The sequence below is a fragment of the Somniosus microcephalus genome, chromosome 10, assembly GCF_052327205.1.
Source record: "Somniosus microcephalus isolate GS21.2 chromosome 10, FLI_Smic_1.0, whole genome shotgun sequence".
Classification (NCBI taxonomy): domain Eukaryota; kingdom Metazoa; phylum Chordata; class Chondrichthyes; order Squaliformes; family Somniosidae; genus Somniosus; species Somniosus microcephalus.
The window spans coordinates 191,274,767-191,301,112 of record NC_140996.1 but is presented as its reverse complement, the minus strand read 5'-3'; the positions used below and the strand labels follow the sequence as shown (position 1 = coordinate 191,301,112).

At 44.8% G+C, this 26,346-nt stretch overlaps 1 protein-coding gene across 4 annotated transcripts in view; it reads left to right on the top strand.

The window, feature by feature from the left end:
* Window positions 1-26,346, top strand: part of LOC147111946 (serine/threonine-protein kinase DCLK1) — a 508,995-nt gene that overhangs the window by 6,286 nt on the left and 476,363 nt on the right. For all 4 annotated transcript variants that reach the window (XR_015079783.1, XM_085999354.1, XM_085999356.1 and 1 more), the window contains one exon: window positions 3,027-3,379. Coding sequence is in view for 3 of the 4 variants with exons in the window: in XM_085999354.1 (XP_085855480.1) it covers window positions 3,027-3,379 (353 nt within the window). In the remaining variant the exon portion in view is untranslated. The remainder of the gene's footprint in view (window positions 1-3,026; window positions 3,380-26,346) is intronic.

Genomic DNA, 26,346 nt, shown 5'->3' with positions numbered 1-26,346 from the left:
TCCTTTCTAAATACCTTATAACCTGGAATATTTATCTCCCAGTCATACCTGGCTTGTAGCCAGGTCTCAGTGATGGCCACTATTTCATACCCTTTAAGCTGAGTTAGTGCTTCTAATTTACTTGTTTTGTATTTTATGCGATATGCATTATTGTATAGAACTTTTAATTTGGCAATAGACCCTATCCTGCCTTTATGCCCTGATGTTTTTAACAGACTTTTTACTTATAACACTCCTTGTTTTTTTATCACTTCTGTTGTCAGTTATTTTGTTATTATTCCTGAACCTGAAGTATTTATGTTACCTTTAACACTATTGAGGACCTGGACTTTGCTCTCATCCCTTTTTTTAATCTTCAGGCTATTTTTATTTCTGCCCGAGTACCAGCAGTACAGTGCCATCGAGTACCAGCAGTACAGCGCCATCCTGTCCCAGTACTGGTGCCAGTGTCCTATGAAATGGAAGCCCTCTTTCCTACACCGATCCATGTAGATGTCAGACAAGTGGGGGTGGGGGGAGGCTGGAGATCGGGGCTTGGGTGGGGGTAGGCTGGTAATCAGGGCTATAGGGATGGGGAGACTGGTTATTGGGGCTGGGGTAGGTCGAGGGCTTCCTTGAGGATCCTGGGGAGAGCACTTCTGCTCCTCCTGGCTCACAAGGAGTACTGAAACAGCCATTTACATTTGGGAGTCGGCAGCTCCTGGCTCTGTTTCAATGCCGAGTTTGCCGACTCCTGGGAAACTCTGCAGCAGCAGATATCTTCAAATCGTGTTACCAATTGCGCTGTAGGAGTCCAATTTAAATATGCTAATAAGTGTCCCACCTCCACCGTGGAACACTAGGATGCCCCGGTATTTGCTGCTGTAAAAATGGTGGCGGGTGCGTGCGTGGCAGGTTGGGGTCGCATTCCGCGCATTTCACTTTTTAAACCCCGCCCCCCCCCCCCCCCCCCCCCCCCCGGACCAATGTAACCTATCATTTTTTTTGGCTGCGTGGGCCCTTTAATTGGCGGTTATTCCAATTGGAAAGCTGGTGAACGGCCTGCGCAGGTCCTTCAGAGCGCTGCGTGGCGGCAGTGCAGCTTAACGGACCTTGCCCCCAACCCTCTTCTGCCCATCGTGGGGGGGGTTAATATCGAGGCCTATACATTTAAGATCATCAATAAAAGAATGAAGGTAGAGGATAGAATCATAGAATGGTTACAGCACAGAAGGAGGCCATTTGGAACACCTCTATCAAATCGCCTCTCAATCTTCTCTGTTCTAAGGAGAACAACCCCAACTTCTCCAGTCTATCCACGTAACTGAAGTCCCTCATCCCTGGAACCATTCTTGTAAATCTTTTCTGCACCCTCTCTAAGGCCTTCACATCCTTCCTAAAGTGCGATGCCCAGAATTGGACACAGTACTCCAGTTAAGGCTGAACCAGTATTTTATAAAGGTTCATCATAACTTCCTTGCTTTTGTACTCTATCCCTCTATTTATGAAACCCAGGATCCCGTATGCTTTTTTAACTGCTTTCTCAACCTGCCCTGCCACCTTCAACGATTTGTGCACATATACCCCCCAGATCTCTCTGTTCCAGCACCCGCTTTAGAATTGTACCCTTTAGTTTATATTGTGCATTCCACCAACTTGTCTATGTCCTCTTGAAGTCTATCACTATCCTCCTCACTGTTCACTATGCTTCCAAGTTTTGTGTGATCTGCAAATTTTGAAATTGTATCCTGTACACCCAAGTCCAAGTCATTAATATATATCAAGAAAAGCAGTGGTCCTAGAACCGACCCCTGGGGAACCCCACTGTGTACCTTCCTCTAGTTCGATAAACAACTGTTCACCACTATCTGTTTCCTGTTACTTAGCCAATTTCGTATCCATCCCTTCTATTCCATGGGTTTCAACTTTGCTGGCAAGCCTATTATGTGACACTTTTATCAAACGCCTTTTGGAAATCCATGTACACCACATCAACTGCATTGCCCTCATCAACCCTCTCTGTTAAAATGCCTTTAACAAATCCGTGTTGCCTTTCCTTAATTAATTCACACTTTTCCAAATGACTTAATTTTGTCCCGGTTATTGTTTCTAATAGCTTCCCCACTACCGAGGTTAAACTGTCTGGCCTGTAGTTGCTGGGTTTATCCGTACACCCTTTTTTGAACAAGGGTGTAACATTTGCAATTCTCCAGTCTTCTGGCACCACCTCCGTATCCAAGGAGGATTGGAAGATTAGGAAGGTTAGGATTTTTTTTTTCAGATGCTTGATAGGACATGAAATGCCCTACCAGAAATAGTGACAGAAACAGAATCCTTATAGCTTTTAAAGGGCAGGCATGGTGATGGTGAGTACAACTATGCCAGACTGTTGCTTGACGAATCTGTGGGTCAGCTCCCCTAACTTGAACACTAGTCCCCAAGTGTTGGTGAAGAAGGCTTTGCAGGATTGACTGGGCTGGGTTTGTCCTGACCCAATGCCAGTAGTAGAGGTGGTGGGTTATCTTTCCTGAAAAACAGTAGTGTATCAGTTGGGTTTTTATGATGGTCTGGCAACTGTACTCAGTTTTCCTAGCCCATAAATGGCTAGATTTGTTGAATTCAATTTCACGAATTGTCATGATGGGGTTTGAACTTATGACCTTAGGGCTGTTTAGCCCAGTACCAGAACCATTACACTAGGATATCCATGTGGATTTCAACTAAGGACATATCTGGATGCCCTCCACAGTCTCCCGCATGAAGAATCACTAATTGGGTGAGGTTTGAAGGGCTACCAGTGTCCTTGGAATCATGCCCCAGCATGATTCCTTCAGGATAGGAGGGATGCAAATTTTGAGAAAAAGAGGGAAATAGAAGCTTGAAGTTTAAGCGTTAATTAATATTACTGGGAGTGCACTTTACAGTTTATAATAAAAACTACATAGCATTTCTATATTGAAATAAAATCACTGCAAATAATGTAAGTAGTATCCCAGTAGAGTGAGCATTGTCTGCATCTATTGAATTGAATCATTGTCATTCCATAGGGGAAAGTTATGTCTGTGCATCTATTGAATCATTTCGGAAAGTGGACTACACAAAGAACGTAAACCCTAACTGGTCAGTGAATGTCAAGGCAACTGCAACTGCAGCTGGGCGTACACCAACATCTATCAGTAGTGCCAAAGCAGGTCCTATTGAGATGAAAGAGAGCAAAGACTTCATTCGACCCAAGCTGGTGACCATCATCAGGAGTGGTGTGAAGCCACGGAAAGCTGTTAGGATTCTGCTCAATAAGAAGACCGCACATTCGTTTGACCAGGTTCTTACAGATATCACTGATGCCATCAAGTTGGATTCAGGAGCAGTTAAGCGTTTGTACACACTGGATGGGAAACAGGTATAGTGCTATTGTTTCATATCCTAATGCTTTTGAATAAAGTAAGAACTAAAATGTTAATATTTCAGCTAGGTAAGTGATTAAATGGAAGGGGATTGGGGAATGGGATGAAATCAAATGATATATGAAGATGATCCTTGTTATCTGCTTGATGGTAAGAACAGCAAGCAAAGTCAGATAATTTAATTTGTTTAAATCGGATGCATGTAGCAAACTACTGTAGTATGATTGTAAAATTCTTTATCAATTTGGTTTTTATACTGTACAATAAAAACAATCCAATCAGCTTAAAGAGTTAGCAAACATTTCACCTATGGTGAATCAGACTTCTCTTTCTCCACCATTTGTGATTATGTAGAAGCTTTCTGTATGGCCAAGCATTTTGTTTTTGAGGCGTTATCTTTGAATGTTGCAATTTTTGGTTACTATTGAAAATTATTTTCTAATTTTGCTATAACTTTGGTCCAGTTGTTTCTGATTTGTGTATTTCAGTCAAACAGGAGTAAATGTTTAATTGTTTTGACTCAAAAATAAATATAGGAGCGCAAATAGAAGCATCGATCAGTGTTATCTGGAGCAAAGTTCCAGATTCATCAATAGGGTGATAATAAGAGAGAAGGTTTAAATGCCTTCAAAGATAACCCTTAATGTGTTTCACTTGGAAAAAGTAACATTGAAGATTAACGAATATGGAAAAGTAATACCAGCTCACAACATGTACAGGAAGTAGGTTGTGTAGTTATACTAATGGCTGCTTGTAAAGATTTGCTGAAATTGTTTTTGGACAAATATGCTATAATAAATATTTAATGATACGGTTACAATAGGAATGAATTAACTTAGTTTCTTACTTCTAATATAATAAATAGACAATGATTCTGTTGTTGGTAGTGAAGTTAATACTGTTAAGACATCGAGCAACTGAATTTCTCCCCCTATATGATTTATTTTATAACTTTGTTCCTTTGCTATGGATATTTACACACACATAGTGGTAATCTTCAACCTGTTCTTCAAGTATCCCACTAAGGAATAATAGAGCCTTTCAGAGTTAATGTCTTACACAGGATAAATTACATTTGGGAAATGATTACATTACCAGTTCAGTGACAATATTTAAAAATCAGACCACATTCTTAAGGTAATTTTCTGAAAACATACATTTCCAAAAGTGTGTTTGACTCTTATATCAATCTTGAATAATCGGGAAATGTGAACTTCCAGTCCCACATAAATATTTTAAACATAGAAATTGTGGCCACTTCTACTGTAGCTGCATTCACTTTCCTTAGTGGGAATCCTTTGTTGGCTGAAGATTAACAAATACAGAAGGTTGAAGATTACCACTATGTGTGTGTAAATATCCATAGCAAAGGAACAAAGTTATAAAATAAATCATATAGGGGGAGAAATTCAGCATTGCCCCATTTGGAGCGCAATTATCGACCGGGCGCAAAGATTAGCGCCTGGCGCTAATTATCGCCTCCGACTGCAAACTTGGCTTTTATCGCCCGTGGAGGTGATTGGAGTGCTAAATCAGGCGCTTCACAACTGTCTTAAGGCGCAAAGGCCGAGGAGTGAGGCGCTACCTCAGAGCGCTGGCGAAGCTCATGTGATGTCAGTCAGCAATGGAACACAGACACAATGGCGCTGGCCACTTCTTAAAGGGGAGGGTCGATCTTGCTCTCCATCCACATCCAGCTCATTGCAGCCTTGAATCTCGGCCTGGAGAGACCTGTACATCAAATCTGCTGGAAAGAACAATGGAGATACCCAGGGAAAGAGCTCAGAGTGCAGCCCCCAGAGCCTCTTCTAAATTGATACAAGGAAGGGCAAATCAAAATGAACCTGCAAAGTGCTGCTCAGTACCCAAAACTCCTTCACACAGCGTTGAATCTCTCCAGAAGTCTCTCTCTCTCAGAATGCATGGTGCAAAAATGTCATCAACAAAAAAAGGCAGGAAGCAGTCGCCTTTAAATAGCGCTCCCCCAGTCCCTTCCTGACTGCAAAACGCTCCCCTCAACCTGTCGTTGCTAGCGGCAGGCGGTAAGGCAGGGGGTGCCACTCAATATCCGGTCCGGGGCGCTACCGGGGCGTTGCACACTTGACTGATGTCACAATCTGCCGTCGCAGGAGATCGTGGCAGTAGTGTTTAGCGCCACCTCAAAATGTCTAGTTAATTTTGTGAGTGGCGCAAACATTGCCGCGCACAGGCGCTAGTTGCTTTGCATCCCATTAGCGCCCTCTTAAGGCGCTAACGGGAGGCGCAAACCAACTGAATTTTTTCCCCATAATACCATAATTTTGTAATTTGAAGCAAAATTGAGTTTTACGTTCATCACACTGGTAATGGTCAGAGCACAATATTTGGCTGGTGTTATTGGGTCTTCTGATTGCTTTGTAGGTGGAAGAAAGTGCGGCTAACAAATTTCACTGGATGGGTTATTATCTGAATCTTGAGAAGGTTATGTATGTTTGTTACAGTAGGTCTCTTCCAAAATGCAAATAGTGGAGGAAATATATCAGACTATTTTATTAGTTATATCTCATGGAAATTGTCATCAGTAAAATATTCCAGGAGATCATGGTTAGTACAGATGTCTTGCATTTTAAGAAATAAATGGAAGAAAGCCATTTCAATCATCTCTTACCCATGTTCTTGATTGAACTTTGAACATCAGACAAGATGGCTCCTGGGCTGGCAGCTCCCTAGGGAGCTCCTTTGCCATCCTTTGCTCTTTCTCCCCCAGTCTCCTCTCTTCTGCTGTTTAAGTTCCCCTGGCTCTTAATAGTAGGTGCATTTTAACTGCAAGTTCAAGCTGCAAGGTTAAAGTTACCTGAGCCCACTGCCCATCCCCCGACCATGCCTGTTCTTTGTTCTCATCACTGAGCACTGGCTCTTCACTTAAACTTAGCTTCCAAATTCCCAGACCTCTCTGCCATCAAGACTACGCTTCTCCACTGGACTAGCGACTAGTGGATCGCGAGTGGAGCTCGGGGCCAGAGATCGCGAGAATATCAGTGTTAATTTAATCCTGTGAGAAACAACATAGAAACATAGAAACATAGAAGATAGGAGCAGGAGTAGGCCATTCGGCCCCTCGAGCCTGCTCCGCCATTCAATTTGATCATGGCTGATCATCCAAATTCAGTACCCGGTCCCTGCTTTCTCCCCATACCCCTTGATCCCTCTAGCCGTAAGAAATATATCCAACTCCTTCTTGAATATATTTAATGAACTGGCCTCCACCGCCTTCTGTGGTAGAGAGTTCCACAGGTTCACTACTCTCTGGGTGAAGAAATTCCTCCTCATTTTTGTCCTAAATGGCCTTTATCCTTAGACTGTGTCCCCTGGTTCTGGACTCCCCGACCATCGGGAACATCCTTCCTGCATCTAGTCTGTCCAGTCCTGTCAGAATTTTATAAGTTTCAATGAGATCACCTCTCATTCTTCTAAACTCCAGTGAGTATATTGCCAATCGACACAATCTCTCCTCATACGTCATTCCTGCCATCCCAGGTATCAGCCTGGTGAATCTTCGCTGAACTCCCTCCATGGCAAGAACATCCTTCCTCAGATAAGGCGACCAAAACTGCACACAATACTCAAGATGTGGTCTCACCAAGGCCCTGTATAACATCACTCATGTCCGAGGCCAGGACCCAAGAGCGAGGACAAGCCCAGCAGCAAGGTCAAGGCCCAAGAGTGGCGCAGCGTGGACCAGCAGTGGGGACGGGGCCCAGGGAAGGTGCGGCACGGGCCAACAGCGAGGTCGGGAGGACCACAATGCATCCTACAAAACCCAGGCAGAGAGGACCTGCGGGAAGGAGGGAGGAGGACAGTAGCAGTATGTTTGTGTGTGTGTGCTAGGCCGTTGTAGCAGATCCTGGTCTCCAATCGTCTTGGATCCCCTTGCCATTGGACCAAGACCTTGCTCTGTCAAGCCCGTGTGGTAGCTGGTGTGCAACGGCCACCCCACATTAAAAGAATTCACGCACAGGCATCTTCCACCCTTTAAAATGAAGTTCGGGACCTGGAACGTCAGGACCCTCATGGACAACCCCAACAGTGACAGACTGGAACGCCATACTGCTATCGTTGCCCGGGTGCTCGGACGTTTCGACATAGACATCGCCTCCCTAAGCGAGACCCGGCGGGCAGGGGAAGGCCAGCTCAAGGAGCAAGGCGGTGGCTACACCTTCTTCTGGAAAGGCAAACCTGAAGAAGATCGCTGCCTCCATGGGGTAGGCTTCGCCATAAAAAATGGACTAGTTGGGCGTTTCAAAGACTCCCCTAGCGGTATAAACGAGTGCCTCATGACTCTTTGGCTCACCCTAGTCCAGAACCAGTGCGCTATGGTCATCAGTGTATACGCCCCAACACTGGAAGCCACAGACGAGACCAAAGAGGAATTCTGCTCCAACCTCGAACAAGTCCTGTCCCGAGTCTCAACGGGCGACAAGCTGATCCTTCTTGGCGACTTTAACGCCAAAGGACACAGACCTCTGGGGAGGTGTGCTCGGCAGAGAGGGGGTAGGGAAAGCCAACTCCAACGGTACCCTCCTCCTGACGAAATGCTTAGAACATGGCCTTGTCATAACCAACACCTTGTTCTGGCAGAGAGACAAGTACAAGGCTTCATGACAGCACCCTCGCTCCAAGCACTGGCATCTGCTGGACTACGTCATCGTCCGAGCGAGGGACCGCAAGGACATACGCATCACCCGCGCCATGACGGAGCTGACGACTGCTGGACAGACCACCGCCTAATCCGCTCTGTCATCTCCATCAATGTAGCCCCAAAATAGCGGCGGCAACAGAAATAATGCCGCAGGAAAATCAACGCTGGAGTACTCAAAGACCCCGCTAAGAGAGCCCAATTCAGCCCGCGCCTCACAAACAACCTGACGACTCCCAGTGATTCAGAGACACAGAGTGCCCACAGCGCCTGGTCTGCACTTAAGGCCTCCGTAATCAGCACTTATGAAGAGACACTCAGTCACTCAACCAGGAAACACCAAGACTGGTTCGACGAGAACGACCAGGAGATCCAGGAGCTAATAAGCCGCAAGCGCAAGGCATTCCTGATCTGGAAACAGCAACACAACTCGAGAGCAAGAAAGCGGCTCTACAGACACCTGAAGGCCGAGGTCCAACAAAAAACTCGTGACCTAAAGAACAGGTGATGGGTGGAGAAAGCGCAGGAGATCCAGCAGCTAGCTGACAACCACGATGTGCGTGGATTCTTTAGCGCAGTCAAGACCGCCTATGGCCCAAGCACCCAAGGTCCTACCCCACTGCGGGCCAAGAACGGAGAGGTACTCATCAAGGACAGGGAGGCAGTCAGTGCCCGCTGGAAGGAGCACTTCGAAGATCTCCTTAACCAAGACTCTGTCTTCGACGCGAGTGTCCGCAACTCCATCCCGCAGCATGCTACCCGCCACCATCTCAGCACAACTCCAGCCCGGCATGAGGTTGAAAAGGCCATTCGACAACTGAAGAACAACAAGGCCTCAGGAGCAGATGGAATCCCTGCTGAAGCGCTAAAGCATGGCGGAGAAGCACTACTGGCGTGAATTCATTAACTAATTTCTCTTATTTGGAAGGAGGAGAGCGTGCCAGGGGATCTCGGACATGCCGTAATTGTGACCATCTTCAAGAAAGGTGACAAGCCCGATTGCGGTAATTACAGAGGAGTTTCCCTGCTGTCTGCCACAGGGAAAGTCATCACAAGAATCCTCCTCAATTGCCTTCTCCCAGTGGCTAAAGAGCTCTTCCGCAATGCGGATTCCACCCACTGAGGGGCACAATGGACATGATCTTCACCGCGCGCCAATTACAAGAGAAATGCAGGGAACAGCGCCAACCGCTGCACGTGGCCTTCTTTGACCTCGCAAAGGCCTTCGACACTGTCAACCGTGAGGGATTATGGAGTGTCCTCCTCAAATTCGGCTGCCCTCAAAAGTTTGTCACCATCCTCCGCCTGCTTCACGACGACATGCAAGCCGTGACCCTGACCGACTGTTCCACCCCAGACCAAATTCATGTATGGACCGGGGTCAAGTAAGGTTGTGTCATCGCACCAACGCTCTTCTCGATCTTCCTTGCTGCAATGCTCCTTCTCACCCTCAGTAAGCTCCCCGCTGGAGTGGAGCTAATTTACAGAACAAATAGGAAACTGTTCAACCTCCGTCACCTCCAGTCCAGATCCAAGGTTGTCCCATCCTCTGTCGTCGAATTACAGTATGCAGACAACGCTTGCGTCTGCACACACTCTGAGGTCGAACTCCAAACCATCGTTAACACCTTCACCGAAGCGTACGAGAGCACGGGCCTTACATTAAACATCTGTAAGACAAAGGTCCTCTACCAACCTGCCCCCGCCACACAGTGCTGCCCCCCCGAATATTAAAATCCATGACAAGGCCTTGGACAACGTGGACCACTTTCCATACCTCAGGAGCCTACTGTCAACAAGGGCAGACGTCGATGACGAAGTCCAACATCACCTTCAGTGTGCCAGTGCAGCCTTCGGTCACCTGAGGAAGAGAGTGTTTGAAGACTAGGACCTCAAACCCGGCACCAAGCTCATGGTCTACAGAGCAGTAGTAATACCCGCCCTCCTGTATGCCTCAGAGACATGGACCATGTACAGCAGGCACCGCAAAGCACTGGAGAGGTACCACCAACGCTGCCTCCGCAAGATCCTGCAAATCCATTGGCAGGATAGGCGCACCAACGTCGGTGTTCTCGCTCAGGCAACATCCCCAGCATCGAAGCTTTGACCACGCTCGGTCAGCTCCAATGGACGGGTCATATTGTCCGCATGCCCGATACGAGACTCCCAAAACAAGCGCTCTACTTGGAGCTCCGACACGGCAAGAGAGCCCCAGGTGGGCAGAGGAAATGCTTCAAGGACGCCCTCAAAGCCTCCTTGAAAAAGTGCAACATCCCCACCGACACCTGGGAATCCCTGGCCCAAGACCGCACAAAGTGGAGGAGAAGCATCCGGGAAGGCGCTGAACACCTCGAGTCTCTTCGCTGGGAGCAAGCGGAAGGAACGCACGTCAACCCAAGCACCCCACCCACCCGCCCCTTCAACCACCATCTGCCCCACCTGTGACAGAGACTGTAGGTCCCGCATTAGACTCAGCAGTCACCTGAGAACTCATTTTTAATGTGGAAGCAAGTCATCCTCGGTTTCGAGGGACTGCCTAAGAAGAGGTTGAATTTTATATGCTCTTGATACTATGTTTGAAAATAGTGTTCTGATTGGCTGAAGGGTGTGTGTTTGCATTTGATTGAGCTATGTCTGCTCCATTTAAGGGTATCCTCCTGAGGTATTGTAACCAGTAGTGCCAACCAGTCTACTTTCTTCAGCATGTAGGCAGCAATGGCAAGTTATCTCTGTTTAAGAAGAGTTAGCAACTTCAGAAAGCTACAAAGCACCAAAAAATGCAAAGTAATGGTTCAAACATTAATTAAAACCGTGACTGAATAATAATTGTGGACCATTAACTGTACCGTGCAAAGGAATTGAGCTCAGCAAGGCAATTGAACAACACAAATTGTTGTTTCATCCTTCAGGTTGACCTGCCTATCCTCAATTCCCCAGAACACTCGTGCACAAGCAGTTATCCATCTTAAATTAACAGTTGTATTTGAGTACAGAAAAAAGTTAATACCGCGGAATTTTTTTTTAATAAAGGAAATTAGGTTCATGTTTGTATTGTACAATTAAAAAACAAATTATCTATAAATTAGTAAAGCCAGTTGAATTAGGACAGGTTACTGTTGTGTATAAAATTGCATGAAGTACTTCTTAAACTAATTAAACCACAAGAAACGAATATCCAGTGCTAGAATTTATAATTTCAATGGAACAAGGAGTTCTGTAATAAAAGGACAGACTTTGAATTTTAACCGCCACCAGTGAGATGCATAACATAGGATAACATAAATCCCACATCTTTTGTAAGTGAACATTTTTGCTAACCCCACAGATGTAACCTGTGGAGGTTGAGATTTTGTGGTGTACCTACCTCAAGGGAACACTGACAGAAACAGTGTTCATATCCTGTGCTATTTTGATAAGCACTGTAGTAGTGTGCTAAAACATTCTTCATATCAATTTTATTGTGTTGAAGGTCACGGTATAAATGGAATTCAATGCTTTATTTTACAAAGAAGATATAATTTCTTTTTGTAAAGCAACAAATATAAAATGCTGATGTGTTCATATGTTAGAAGTTTTGGCTAATGAAGTCATAATGAAATCATTTCTTTTTAGATTTTGCCAGTGCATAAACATCTTAAATTAATTTGGATTTCTTATAGATTTATTTTGTTTGCATTGACTAAATGAGCATTCATCCATGAGTAGATAATATCAATCCTGTTATATTGAAGCGATTCGGCATATGCAGAGAATACAGATATAGCATTCAAAGTTGGTGCGATGGGTCGGTCAAGGATAAAGTATTATTAGAATCTCAATGCAGCTTTGGAAAGTTGAAAGTATTTTTGCGAACGTTCACAGCTAACTTTGGAAATTGGAGCAGGACAAATGCATTGGACACTAAAGCAGCTATTTAATTGTGTGTGCTTGACCATAGTTAGCACTAATGTCACTGGGCTCCAACAGCACCTATTTTCCATTTTAATAAATTTATCCTAAGACTTTGAATATATTTACACCTTGAAAGATATTTTCTTTCCTAAAATTAAGGTACATTTTATTAAAGGGAATGTGGTGGCATGCACAGGAAGTTGGTTAAAGGTCAGTAAACCAAGTAGTTCTAAATGGATGTTTGTCAGTTTGAAGGGATGTAAACAGTATCCCCAGAGGACTAACAACACAAAAATATACAGCATGGTTAGAGGACTGTATGCAACTTCAGGAGGACATAGACAGGAACATAGGAACAGGAGTAGGCTATTCAGCCTCTTGAGCCTGTTCTGCCATTCAATTAGATCATGGCTGATCTATATCTTAACTCCATCCACCCGCCTTGGTTCTGTAACCATGAACACCCTTGCCAACAAAAATCTATAAATCTCAATTTTAAAATTTTCAATTGACCTGAAATGTGAATTAATACATAATGGGTGGAGGAATAAGGAGGATTTATACAGTACCTGATTAAAACTTCAAAAGGAGCAAAACTTTGAGGTTCAGATACACAGGTGGGAAGAGAAATTTAACTTCTGCCCAAAACGGGCATGAAGTCAGTGGAGAGACCTTGCCGCTTGGCCGAAGCTGGCATTGGGAGGACTGAATCATTTTTGGGTTCAGGCCTCATTTGAATGCTGGTGGAGAGCTGTGGGTGCAAACTGCCTGGTACAACTAGGCAGAGCATGCACAGCGCAAGATTTACCCATTTGTACCTGAAAATTGCAAACAAAGTATCCCAATTTGCTTATTTAAGCAGCTCTGCGTCTGAATCAGGCCAGCATGCTCATTTACAGGCCTGTCTGAAAACTGCATCAGGTGGTACTTGGGTGTTAAGAGGGGGCACCTCGGCTGCCTCATTGTTTTTCAACTGCTGGTATTCCATTTTTCAGATGAGAAACAGATGATCGCAGTTGAAAATCACCCCCAGAAATCTTTTAAAGAGGAAGGAAAAGTTGATTACACTGTTTAATAAATAGAGAATTGAATACAAAAGCAAAGAGATAATGTTAAACCCATACAAATGATTGATTATGCCAAATTTTTTATGTCCAGTTTTGGGCACCGTACTTTAAGAAGGATGTCATGGCCATGGAGAACTTGCAAAAGAGGTTTACTGAGATGATACCAAAAATAAGAGGCTTTAATTATGAGGAATGACTAGAGAAACTGGGGCTAGTTTCATCAGAACAAAGTTGATGAAGAGAAGATCTGATAGAGGTGTTCAAAATTATGAAGGGTTTTAATAGGTAAAAAATATTTCCACTGGTCTGTGAGTCAGTAAAAGAGACTTTAAATTTAAGATCATCAAAAAAAGAATGATGGTAGAGGTTAGGAAATGTTTGCTACAAAGAGGATTGAGAGGACTTGGAATACCCTACCAGAAACTGACTGAAGCAGAATCCTAACAGTTTTTAAACAGGAAATAATTTAATGTTTGAAAAATAAACATTTAAATGATATGAGGAAAGGGCAGGAGAATGGAACTAAGAGGATAGCTCTTTCAGAGCGCTGTCAAAGGTGTGCTAGGCCAAATAGCCCCCTCTGTGCTGTAAAGTTAATTGCAATCTCTGAATTTACAATAGTTTACTTCATCAGACCAGCCTTTGACAGCTAATTTGATTATTTATTGCTAAAGGCAACTGGCTTAGGATGTCCAACTGTTTTTATTGATTGCTGGAAAAGTAGCTTTGCACCATTTTTGTGTCAATGTTTAGATACTGTCATTAGGATGCATTAGCTGTATCCTGTGATCTTTGTTATTAATAAAAACTTGCATTTATGGGGAATACCAGGAACTCGGAGCTAAATTAAAGAATAGGACCTCAAGGGTTATAATCTCTGGATTATTACCTGAGCCACGTGCAAATTGGCGTAGGGATAAACTGATTAGGTAAGTGAACACGTGGCTAAAGGAGCGGTGTGGGAAAGAGGGGTTCCATTTCATGGGGCACTGGCACCAGTATTGGGACAGGAAGGAACTGTACTGTTGGGACGGGCACCACCTGAACTGGTCTGACACCAAGGTCTTAGCAGAAAGGATAAATAGGGTGGTCACAAAGACTTTAAACTGGTAAATGCGGGGGTGGGGGGGCGGGGGGGGGGTGGTGGAAATTATAGTACAAATAGTAGTTCAAAAACAAATGACAGGGAAGAGAGTAGAGTAGGAAGAGAGTCTAGAACCAGGGGTCACAGTCTAAGGATAAGGAGTAGGCCATTTAGGACAGAAATTAGGAGGAATTTCTTCACCCAGAGAGTGGTGAACCTGTGGAATTCTCTGCCACAGAAGGCAGTAGAGACCAATACATTAAATATATTCAAGAAGGAGTTGGATATATTTCTTAAGGCTAAAGGGATCAAGGGGTATGGGGAGAAAGCAGGGATCGGGTACTGAATTTGGATGATCAGCCATGATCGCATTGAATGGCGGAGCAGGCTCGAGGGGCCGAATAGCCCACTCCTGCTCCTATCTTCTATGTAACAGTCAGAAATTTTGCTTTCGGCACTACAGGTAAAGGGAAAACTAAAAGATGTAAAGTGATTAAACCAGGAGAGAGAAATAAGAAACATGTGAGTAAAACATTAGAGCTAAAGGACAGGCTAGGATATGAGGCCCAAATAAGTGTCCTTTATACAAATGCATGGAGTATAAGGAATAAACTGAATGAACTGCAGGCGCGAATTCAAATTGGAGGGTATGACGTGGTAGCCATTACACTGAGACATGGCCTGCAAGACGGTCAGGACTGGGAACTAAATATACCAGGTTATAAGGTCTACAGGAAAGATAGGGAAAATGCCAGAGGGGGAGGAGTAGCCATAGTGATTAAGGACGAAATCACTTCAGTGATAAGAGAGGATATAAAGAGACCTAAGCAGGCAGTGGAGACTTTATGGGTAGAATTAAGAAATCGTAAAGGATTTAAGACTGTAGTGGGAGTTGTGTATAGGCCCCCTGGTAGCAGCTGTGAATTGCTAGATTGTATAAATGCAGAGATTAGACAAGCGTGCAGTAAAGGCAGAGTGGTGTTAATGGGGGATTTTAACTTTCATATAGAGTGGGATAAGCAGACGAGCACCTGTCAGAAAGGTAGTGAATTTCTTGAGTGTGTCCGGGATAGTTTTCTACAACAATATATCCTAGAGGCAACAAGGGGGCATGCCATATTAGATTTAGTAATGAGTAATGAGCCAGATTTAGTTAACAGTCTAACTGTGCGTGAACATTTATCCAATAGTGATTATAGCATGATCGAGTTCAACGTAGCGTTTGAAAGGAAGAAATGGGAAACAGCTACTAAGATTCTAGATTTAGGTACGGCTGACTTCAACAGGATGAGGCAGAGACTGTCCACGGTAAACTGGACAAATCTGTTAATGGGTAAAACGACAGAAAATCAGTGGGAGATGTTTAAAAATAATTTAACATGATGCAGAACCAGTTCATACCCCTGAGGGGCAAGAGCACTACTTGCCAAAAAAAACAGCCATGGACGACTAAAGAGGTAAGGGACAGCATCAAACTAAAAGGAAAAGCATACAATAAAACAAAAAAAGCACAGATTCTACGAATGGGAAAGATACAAGTAACAGCAAAGGGTCACACAACAGATAGTAAGAGCCACAAAAAGGGAGTATGAAAAGAAACTTGCAAGGGATATCAAAATCAATACGAAGAATTTTTACAATTACATTAGGAAAAAGAGGGTAGTCAGGAGCAATGTTGGCCCCTTAAAAACTAAAAGCAGTGATATTGTCAATGATAAGGAAATGGTGGACCTGTTGAATAATTACTTTGCATCAGTGTTTACAGTAGAAGAGGATAGCATGCCAGAAATCCTAAGGAAACTAATATTGAATCGGGGGCAAGGGCTCAATAAAATTAACGTAAGTAAAATAACAGTACTGAAGAAAATAATGGCATTAAAGAGTGACAAATTCCCAGGACCAGATGGTTTCCATCCCAGGGTTTTAAAGGAAGTATGTGAGCACATTGCAGATGCCCTAACTATAATCTTCCTAAGTTCTCTCGATTCAGGAACAGTTCCTTTAGATTGAAAAATTGCGCATCCCACGCCGCTATTTAAGAATGGCGAGAGAGGGAAACCAGGGAATTATAGACCAGTTAGCCTAACATCTGTTGTCAGGAAATTGCTAGAGCCCATAATTAAGGATAGGGTGACTGAACACCTCAAATTTTCAGTTGATCAGAGCAAGCCAGCATGGCTTTGTGAAAGGTAGGTCATGCCTGACAAACCTGATTGAATTTTTTGAAGAGTTGACTAAAGTAGTGGACAGGGGAATGTCTATGGATGGTATTTATATGGACCTCCAGAAGGCATTTGATAAAGTCCCACATAAGAGACTGTTATCTAAGGTAGAAGCCCACAGAATTGAGGGAAAATTATTGATCTGGTTAGGAAATTGTCTAAGCGGCAGGAGACAGAGAGTAGGGATAATGGGTAGGTACTCAAGTTGGCAGAATGTGACTAGTGGTGTCCCGCAGGGATCTGTGTTGGGGCCTCAACTATTCACAATATTTATTAACGACTTAGATGATGGCATAGAATGTAATATATCCAAATTTGCTGATGAGACAAAGATAGGCAGCATTGTAGGCAGTGTAGATGAAAGCATAAAGTTACAAAGGGATATTGATAGATTAAGTGAATGGGCAAAACTGTGGCAAATGGATTTCAATGTAAGCAAATGTAAGGTAATCCACTTTGGACCTAAAAAGGATAGAACAGGGTACCTTTTAAATGGTGAAAAGCTAAAAACAGTGGAGGTCCAAAGAGACTTTGGGGTCCAAGTACATAGATTATTTTCTGTACCTGTTCAGGATATTTTAATGATCAAAAGGCTAATGGAATGCTGGCCTTTATATTAAAAGGACTAGAATACAAGGGGGTAGAGGTTATGCTGCAGTTATACAAAACCCTGGTTAGACCACACCTGGAGTACTGTGAGCAGTTCTGGGCACCACACCTTAGGAAGGATACATTGACCTTGGAGAGAGTGCAGCGTAGGTTTACCAGAATGATACCCGGACTTCAAGGGTTAAGTTATGAGGAGAGATTACACAAATTAGGGTTGTATTTCCTAGAAGTTAGAAGGTTAAAGGGTGATCTGATCGAAGTTTTCAAGATATTAAGGGGAACTGATAGTGTAGATAGAGAGAAACTATTTCCGCTGGTTGGGGGGTCTAGGATTGGGGGCATAGTCTAAAAATTAGAGCCAGACCTTTCAGGAGTGAAATTAGGAAACACTTCTACAAGCAAAGGATGGTAGAAGTTTGGAACTCTCTTCCGCAAATGGCAATTGATGCTAGATCAATTGTTAATTTTAAATCTGAGATTGATAGCTTTTTGTTAACCAAAGGTATTAAGGGATATGGGCCAAAGGCGGGTATATGGAGTTAGGTCGCAGCTCAGCCAAGATCCCACTGAAAGGCAGAACTGGCTTGAGGGGCTGAATGGCCTACTCCTGTGCCTATGTCCCTATGTAATGGGTGCTGAACCAAAGGAAAGATTAGAAGGGGTGCTCAAAGCTTAGTCAAAGAGGTGGATTTTAAGGGTCTTAAAGGAGGAGAGGGAGGTGGAGAGGCAGAAGAGTCTAGAGAGGACATTCCAAAGAGTGGGACATAGGCAGCTGAAGTAATGGTTACCAATGATAGGGCAAAGGAAGGGTGCAAGGCACAAGAGGCTGGAGTCAGAAGAACAGAGAGTTCAGGGAGGGAGTTTGTAAGCCTGGAGGAGGTTAAAAAGATAGGGCAGGGTGAGGCCATGAGGGGATTTATACACGAGGGTGAGAATTTTAAACTGTCATTATTCTTTTTTTCCCCTAGGAAACATCCTGCATTGTAAGTAATCAAAGGTTATATTTATAGTCATTTGTGATTATTAATAAAGTGAATGTATCTTTTTAAAAACGTATTGAAAATTTGGAAATAGATTAATTAAATCTTATTAGACTCTAGCATTGAAAATAACAAAAATCACCAAACTAAAGGTTGAGTTTGATATAAAAATGTTACTTTAAAAAATAATGTGGTGTCATCTATAGCATTGTGTGCACACACAGACACAATATACAGGGCTTTAAACTAATGAAGGTGGGATATGAGGATTCAGGAAAGGGTAAATTTATAAGCAGCAAGAGAAATGTCAAGGCTCTAGAGCAGAGCAGAGTTTTGGGTAAAAATAAGCAGTGTGGGTAGGATAGGGACTGAGAGAGTAACAAAGGTAATAGAGCCCTAGTAAAATGGAAGTCAATGGGAATCGGGGGAGAAACTCTCCACTTGCCTGGATGAGTGCAGCTCCAACAACACTCGAGAAGCTTGACACCATCCAAGACAAAGCAGCCCGCTTGATTGGCACCCCATGCACCACCTTAAACATTCACTCCCTCCACCACCGGCGTACCGTGGCTGCAGTGTGTACCATCCACAAGATGCACTGCAGTAACTCACCAAGGCTTCTTCAGCAGCACCTCCCAAACCCGTGACCTCTTCCACCGAGAAGGACAAGGGCAGCACGGGCATGGGAACACCACCACCTCCAAGTTCCCATCCAAGTCACACACCATCCTGACTTGGAAGTATATCACCGATCCTTCATCGCTGCTGGGTCAAATTCCTGGAACTCCCTACCTAACAACACTGTGGGAGTACCTTCATCACACGGACTGCAGTGGTTCAAGAAGCTGGCTTACCACCACCTTCTCGAGGGCAATTAGGGATGGGCAATAAATGCTGACCTTGCCAGCAATGCCCACATCCCATAAACGAATAAAAAGAAAATGTGGTGTACATGGATTTCCAAAAGGCGTTCGACAAAGTGCCACATAATAGGCTTGCCAGCAGAGTTCAGGCCCATGGAATAAAAGGGACAGTGGCAGCAAGGATACAACATTTGCTAAGTGACAGGAAACAAAGAGTAGTGATGAACGGTTGTTTTTCGGACTGGAGGAAGGTACACAGTGATGTTACCCATGGGTCGGTTCTAGGACCACTGCTTTTCTTGGTATATATTAATGACTTGGACGTGGGTGTACAGGGCACAATTTCAAAATTTGCAGATGACACAAAACTTGGAAGTATAGTGAACAGTGAGAAGGATAGTTATTATGTCCTTGTATAATTGAGACACGGACTGCAGGAGTTGATTATAACAAGTCTTTACTGAATGGAGACAACCTGGAACTGAAACTACAGAAGCCTGCTAGGGCCTTTTATACAGGGGTGGTCACTGCCGGTACTGCAGTCTAAGACCAGTTATTCCGTTAAAGGTACATACACAACAATTCCTCCCCTATTAGATAAACAGTACATAACATTCATTTAACAACTAAATAATAACTAATTACAATTACAATTACGGTTGCTAGATACATTGGTTGAAGTTAAGCAATTATAAGTTCAGTCTTTGAGGAGGCTTCCTGATTCTGTCTGGATAACGCCTCTTTGGGGTATCAGGTTCTTCTGGCAAAGTTGAGTCGGGATCAATGTCGTTGTTTGGTTCGTCTGCTTCCAATATCACCGATTCTGCGGTAGATGCAATTGGTACTTCGGTTTCATCGCCAGGTGTATCAGATCGTGGTGTGGAGTTGACGTTTTCCAGTGACTCTAGAATCTGGTCAGCATGGCGTCTTACAATGCTCTCTCCAACGTCCACGGTATACATTAGAGGTCCTTGCCGTGTACAGATCGTTCCTGGCTGCCATTTCTCTGTGCGGTAGTCCCGGGCCAAAACTGGTTGACCTATCTTAAACCTCCTGGTCGGCCTTTCATTCATATTCTGAAACTGCCTGTTCTCCACATCTCTTCTGATGTTTGGCTTAACCAAATCCAAGCGGCATCTTAGTCTTCGATTGAAGAACATCATGGCTGGAGTTTGGTTGGTAACCGCATGTGTTGCATTCCGGTAGGCAAACAAGAAGTTATCCACCTTGTGTTGTAGGGGTATGTCTTCATTACACATTGCCTTGATAGCCTTCTTGAATGTTTGAACGAACCTCTCGGCCAATCCATTAGTGGCTGGATGATATGGGGCGGATGTGTAATGCTTAACACCATTGTTCTTTAAGAACCTCCGGAACTCTTCAGACACAAACTGTGGTCCATTGTCAGAGCAAATCTGTTCAGGCAGCCCATTCCTGGCGAATATGGTTCGTAAGACTGTGATAGTTTTTTCTGTGGTGGTTGAGGACATTTTTATTACCTCTGGCCACTTTGAATGTGCATCCACCGCAATTAAAAACATCGAGTCCATAAATGGGCCAGCAAAATCAATGTGCACCCTTTGCCATGGAGATGAGGGCCACTCCCATGGATGTAGAGGGGCTTGTGGTGGGGCATTTTGGACCTTCTGGCATCCTGTACAGCTCTTGGTCATCTCTTCGATTTCTCTATCGATTCCCGGCCACCACACAAACGCTCTGGCTAAGTTCTTCATTTTTACTCCTCCCAGATGACCCTCATGAAGCTCATTGAGCACTCTATCCTTCAATTTGGGTGGAATTACTACTCTGGATCCACACATCAAGGTTCCTCTGCACACTGACAGCTGTTCTCGGCGAGAATGCTGGCAGCAGTGGTTCGCCATGTGCTGGCCACCCCTTCACCGCTAAATCATAGACCCAGGAGAGTGTCGGGTCATTTCGTGTTTCCTTTTCTATGTTTGCATTCGTCACAGGGAGACATTTGACTATGGTCGAGTGGAATATCTCCACTGGACCCACTGCAAGTTCTTCTTCCACCGTCGGCAATGGTAGGCGCGACAATCCATCAGCATTCCCATACTGTTTAGTTCCTTTGTACTCGATGTCATATTGGTGTGCCCCTAGGAAAAGGGACCACCTCTGTAGCCGTTGTGCTGTCATTATCGGTACGCCCTTCTGAGGGTTGAAAATGGAGACAAGAGGTTGATGATCAGTGAGTAGAGCAAATTTCTGACCGTGCAGGTAGTGATTGAACTTCTTCACCCCCACACCAGGCTGAGGGCCTCTCTGTCAATCTGGGCGTTACGCTCGGCTGAAGTTAACGAGCATGACGCAAAAGCTATCGGCCTCTCTGAACCATCAAGGAATTTATGTGACAGTACCGCCCCAATGCCGTAGGGAGACGCATCACACGCCAGTCTTAACGGTAGTGATGGGTTGTAGTGAGCCAACACTTCTCTTGAAGTGATTAGGTCCTTACTCTTCTGAAAGGCCCGCTTACATTCATCGCTCCATTTCCATGCTACTCCCGTTTGTAGTAGGGCGTTCAGTGGGTGCAGAATTGTGGACAAATTCGGCAAAAACTTATGGTAGTAATTCACCAATCCGAGGAATGACCTCCGTTGCGACACATTTTCAGGCGCTGGAGCCTTAACTGCCGCTTCAATTTTGTCAGGGGACTTATGTAACCCCTCTTCATCAATCACATGGCCACAATACAATATCTGTTTCTTAAAAAACTCGCACTTGGGGCGATTGGCTCGTAGCCCATGTTCACGTAGTCCAGTGATCACCTGCTCTAGGTTGGCAAGGTGTTCACTGTCACCTTCACCTGTCACTAGGATGTCGTCCAAGTAACACTGAGTCCCCGGAATCCCTTGCAGGACTTGTTCCATCGCTCTTTGCCATATCGCCGGAGCTGATGCTACTCCGAATACCAGTCGATTATACTGGTAAAGACCTTTGTGAGTGTTTGTCGTGAGACACTTCCTAGAGGGTTCTTCAACCTCCATCTGCAAATATGCTTGTGCTTGGTCAATTTTTGTAAAACGCTTCCCTCCAGATAGTGAGGCGAAGATATCTTCTATCCTTGGAAGAGGATATTGTACTGTGTGAAGGACTGGGTTCACCGTCACCTTGAAGTCCCCACAGATGCGAACCTTCCTTGGCTCCTCAGACTTATTGTTTAACGTTTTCTTCATGACAGGAACGATGGGTATCGCCCACTCGCTCCAGTCTACCTTAGATAACACGCCTGCCTTCTCCAGATTCTCCAGCTCTGCCTTGACGGCTGGGCGAATTGCACATGGTACCGGTCTTGCTTTGAAAAACTTGGGAATTGCATTCTCTTCTATTTTTATCGAGGCGGTTACGCCTTTAAGAGTTCCCAGTTCTTGTTGAAATACCTCTTTGGCGTTAGCTAAGATTGTTGACAATCGTCCAGGAGTGACGTCGTCATCCTTTTTACCAGCCACCGTCAGTGCCTGAATGGAGTGCCAGTCTAAACTTATCTTTCTGATCCATTCATGTCCCAATAACGGTGGTCCACCATCTTGCAGTATGTAGAGATACAATTTCTGTATTTTCTTGCCGTTGTATTTGACAGGCACCCTTATTTTTCCTCTGGGGTATACTTTTTGCCCCGTATACGTCTTCAAGACGATGGATGTCTCTTTCAAGGGTATGTGTGAGAATAGCCGCTCGTAGTCTCATCGATTCATGGCGGTTAGAGCTGATCCTGTATCCAATTCCATTTTGACTTTGGACCCTGCTATCGTGAGGGTGACCCAAATGGTTCGGTGATCCTCTTTTGCGATTACGTTGTGAAGTTTGAGACAGCTTAGTCTCTTGTTCCCGGATTCACTATCGCTCATCTGGTCTTCGGAACTACTGTCCGTCATCTTTTGTACTTTCCTGTACTGTTCCTTAGTAGCTTTTTTGTTGTCGTTGGTCTTCTTCCCAGACCTGCAAACTCGTGCAATGTGTCCCATCTTTCTGCATTGCCTGCATATTTTGTCCTTGGACCAGCAGTCCTTCTGGTCATGGTTTGTTCTGCCGCAGCGGTAACATTTTGCAAATCCCCGTGTAATTTCGTGGGTGCTGTGGCTTTTGTTGTATTTCCGCAGCTCCCCTTGCTGCTGCTTCGTACGATACTACCACGCTGAAAGCCTCATCTAGCGTCAGCTCTTTCTCTGAGAGTAACCTCTTCTGGGTTCCTTCACTCAGGAGTCCACAGACAAATTTGTCCCGTAAGGTATCTGCCAGTCCTGCTCCGAACTGGCAGTGCTTTGATAGCTTGCGTAGTTCCGTAAGGTAATCAGCATTGCTCTCATCTTTATGCTGATTTCTCCTGTGGAATTTAAATATTTCTGCTATCAGCAGCAGTGTAGGATTTAGGTGTTCCTGTAGGATAGCAACAATTTCATTAAAACTCTTCGCCTTCGGTTTGGCTGGAGTAATCAGGTCCCGCAATAGGCCGTACGTTCTTGCGCCCATTAAGTTTAGCAGTACCGATGCCTTTTTCTCATCGGCTACTTCGTTTGCCTCGCAATATACCTCGACTCTTTCCACATACTTGGCCCAGTCTTCTATTGTATTATCGAAGGCAGTGATATAGCCAGTCTTCGGCATCTTGGAAATCTAAGATGGCGCCTCCCGCGCTTTGCCTTCTTCCCCGCTGGATTAAGATGGCGCCTCCTGCGCTTTCTGTCTTCAGCGCTGTTGCTGGCGTTTTATGCCTTGATGGCGACGCCCTATGGTCTTCGCGCACTCCCCCCCCCCCCCCCCGCGTTGCTGCTAACGCCGCTCTCCGTGGTTTCTGTGGCAAACTGCAGCTCCTCGCGGCTTTCTGCGCGTTTAATTTTTTAATTTTTTAATTATTTCCCCGTCGTCGGAACAACCCTGCGGGACTCTTGCCTCCCTCTTCTCTGGTCTGTACGCTGCCCAGCTTCGTAGCACCGGCCGCGCCCTGTGTGCTCCACCCTCAATCTCTCTCCTCTTCCCGACAACGCTGCTCGGCCCCGTTGCAAGCCACCCGCTCGAGCTCTAGACCGCCGCAGCCCAGGAAGGATCAGTGTAGTACCTGCCACCAGCCCGATTAGCTGAAGCACCATCAACAGGATAACCAAGCCCCGCTCTCGACCGCCTCTCCTGCAAATCTTCAACTCCGCTGACTCAGAGGCGGATGCCCACGGTCGACGCCCGTTTCTACTGTTTCTTTCTTCCTTCTGGCCTCGACCTCTGATAACTTCGCTTCAGGGATGGATCCCCATGAGGTGGTGCAGACTGTAGGTAAGTTCGTATCTGCTCGTCGCCAGTATTATGTCCGTGTATAATTGAGACACGGACTGCAGGAGTTGATTATAACAACTCTTTACTGAATGGAGACAACCTGGAACTGAAACTACAGAAGCCTGCTAGGGCCTTTTATACAGGGGTGGTCACTGCCGGTACTGCAGTCTAAGACCAGTTATTCCCTTAAAGGTACATACACAACAATAGTGATAGACTTCAAGTAGACATGGACAGGCTGGTGGAAAGGGCGGACACGTGGCAGATGAAATTTAATGCAGAGAAGTGCGAAGTGATACATTTTGGTAGAAAGAATGAAGAGAGGAAATATAAACTAAAGGGTACAAACCTAAACCTAAAGCGGGTGCATGAACAGACAGACCTAGGGGTATATGTGCACAAATCATTGAAGGTGGCAGGGCAGGTTGAGAAAGCAGTTAAAAAAGCTTACAGGATCCTGGGCTTCATCAATAGAGGTGTATAGAGTACAAAAGCATGGAAATTATGATGAACCTTTATAAAACACTGGTTTGGCTTCAACTGGAGTACTGTGTCCAATTCTGGGCACCGCACTTTAGGAAGGATGTGAAGTCCTTAGAGAGGGTGCAGAAAAGGTTTACGAGAATGATTCCAGGGATGAGGGACTTCAGTTACGTGGATAGACTGGCGAAGCTTGGGTTGTTCTCCTTAGAGCAGAGAAGGTTGAGAGAAGGTTTGATAGAGATGTTCAAAATCATGATGGGTCTGGACAGAGTAGATAGAGAGAAACTGTTCCCATTGGCAGAAGGGTCAAGAACCAGAGGACAGAGATTTAAGGTGATTGGCAGAAGAACCAAAGGCGACATGAGGAAAAACTTTTTTACTCAGCGAGTGGCTAGGGTCTGGAATGCAATGCCTGAAAGGGTGGTGGAGGCAGACTCAATCACGGCTTTCAAAAGGGAGATAAGAACATAAGAAGTAAGAGCAGGAGTAGGCCATATGGCCCCTCGAGCCTGCTCCGCCATTCAATAAGATCATGGCTGATCATCGACCTCAAGTCCACTTTCCTGCTCGATCTCCATATCCCTTGATTCCTTTAGAGTCCAAAAATCTATCTATCTCAGCCTTGAATATACTCAAAGACCCAGCATTCATAGCCCTTTGGGGCAGAGAATTCCAAAGATTCACAACCCTCCGAGTGAAGAAATTCCTCCTCATCTCAGTCTTAAATGGCCTACCCCTTATCCTGAGACTATGCCTCCTAGTTCTAGACACTCCAGCCAGGGGAAAAAACTCTCAGCATCTACCTTGTCAATTGGATAAGTACCTGAAGGAAAAAGATTTGCAGGGCTATGGGGAAAGGGCGCGGGGGAGTGGGACTAACTGAAGTGCTCTTGCAGAGAGCCAGCACAGCTCGAATGCCCGAATGGTCGTCTTCCGTGCTGTAACCATTCTGTGATTCGATGATTCTATGAAAATAGATGAATTAATAGCGCAGATAGAAATTAATAGGTTTGATCTAATAGCCATTACGGAGACGTGGTTGTAAAGTGACCAATGTTGGGAACTAAATATTCCAGAATACTTATATTTTAGAAGAGATAGGCAAAATGGAAAAGATGGAGGGGTAGCCCTGATAATAAAGATGGGATAAAGACAGTAGAGAGAAAGGATCTGAGCTCAGAAAATCAAGAAGTAGAATCAGTTTGGGTGGAGCCAAGAAACAGCAAGGGGCAGCACGGTGGCATAGTGGTTAGCACTGTTGCCTCACAGCACCAGGGACCCGGGTTCGAATCCGGCCTCGGGTGACTGTCTGTGTGGAGTTTGCACATTCTCCCCGTGTTTGCGTGGGTTTCCTCCGGGAGCTTCGGTTTCCTCCCACAGTCCAAAAATGTGCGGGTTAGGTTGATTGGCTATGATAAATTGACCCTTAGTGTTAGGGGGATTAAATACGTGGGGTTACAGGGATAGGGTGGGATATGTGTTGGTGTAGGGGTTACGGGGATCAGGTGGGATATGTGTCGGTGCAGGCTCGATGGGCCGAAATGGCCTCTATCTGCACTGTGGGGTTTCTGTGATTTCTGTGTAAACATTGGTGGGCATTGTTAATAGGCCCCCAAACAGTAGTTGTAATGTAGGGCAGAGTATAAATCAGAAAATTAGAGGCGCATGTAACAAGGGTAACACAGTAATCATGGGGGACTTTAATCTACATATAGACTGGGCAAACCAAATTTGCAGTAATAGTGTGGGGGATGAGTTCATGGAAGGTATACAAGATTGTTTTCTGGATCAGTATGTTGA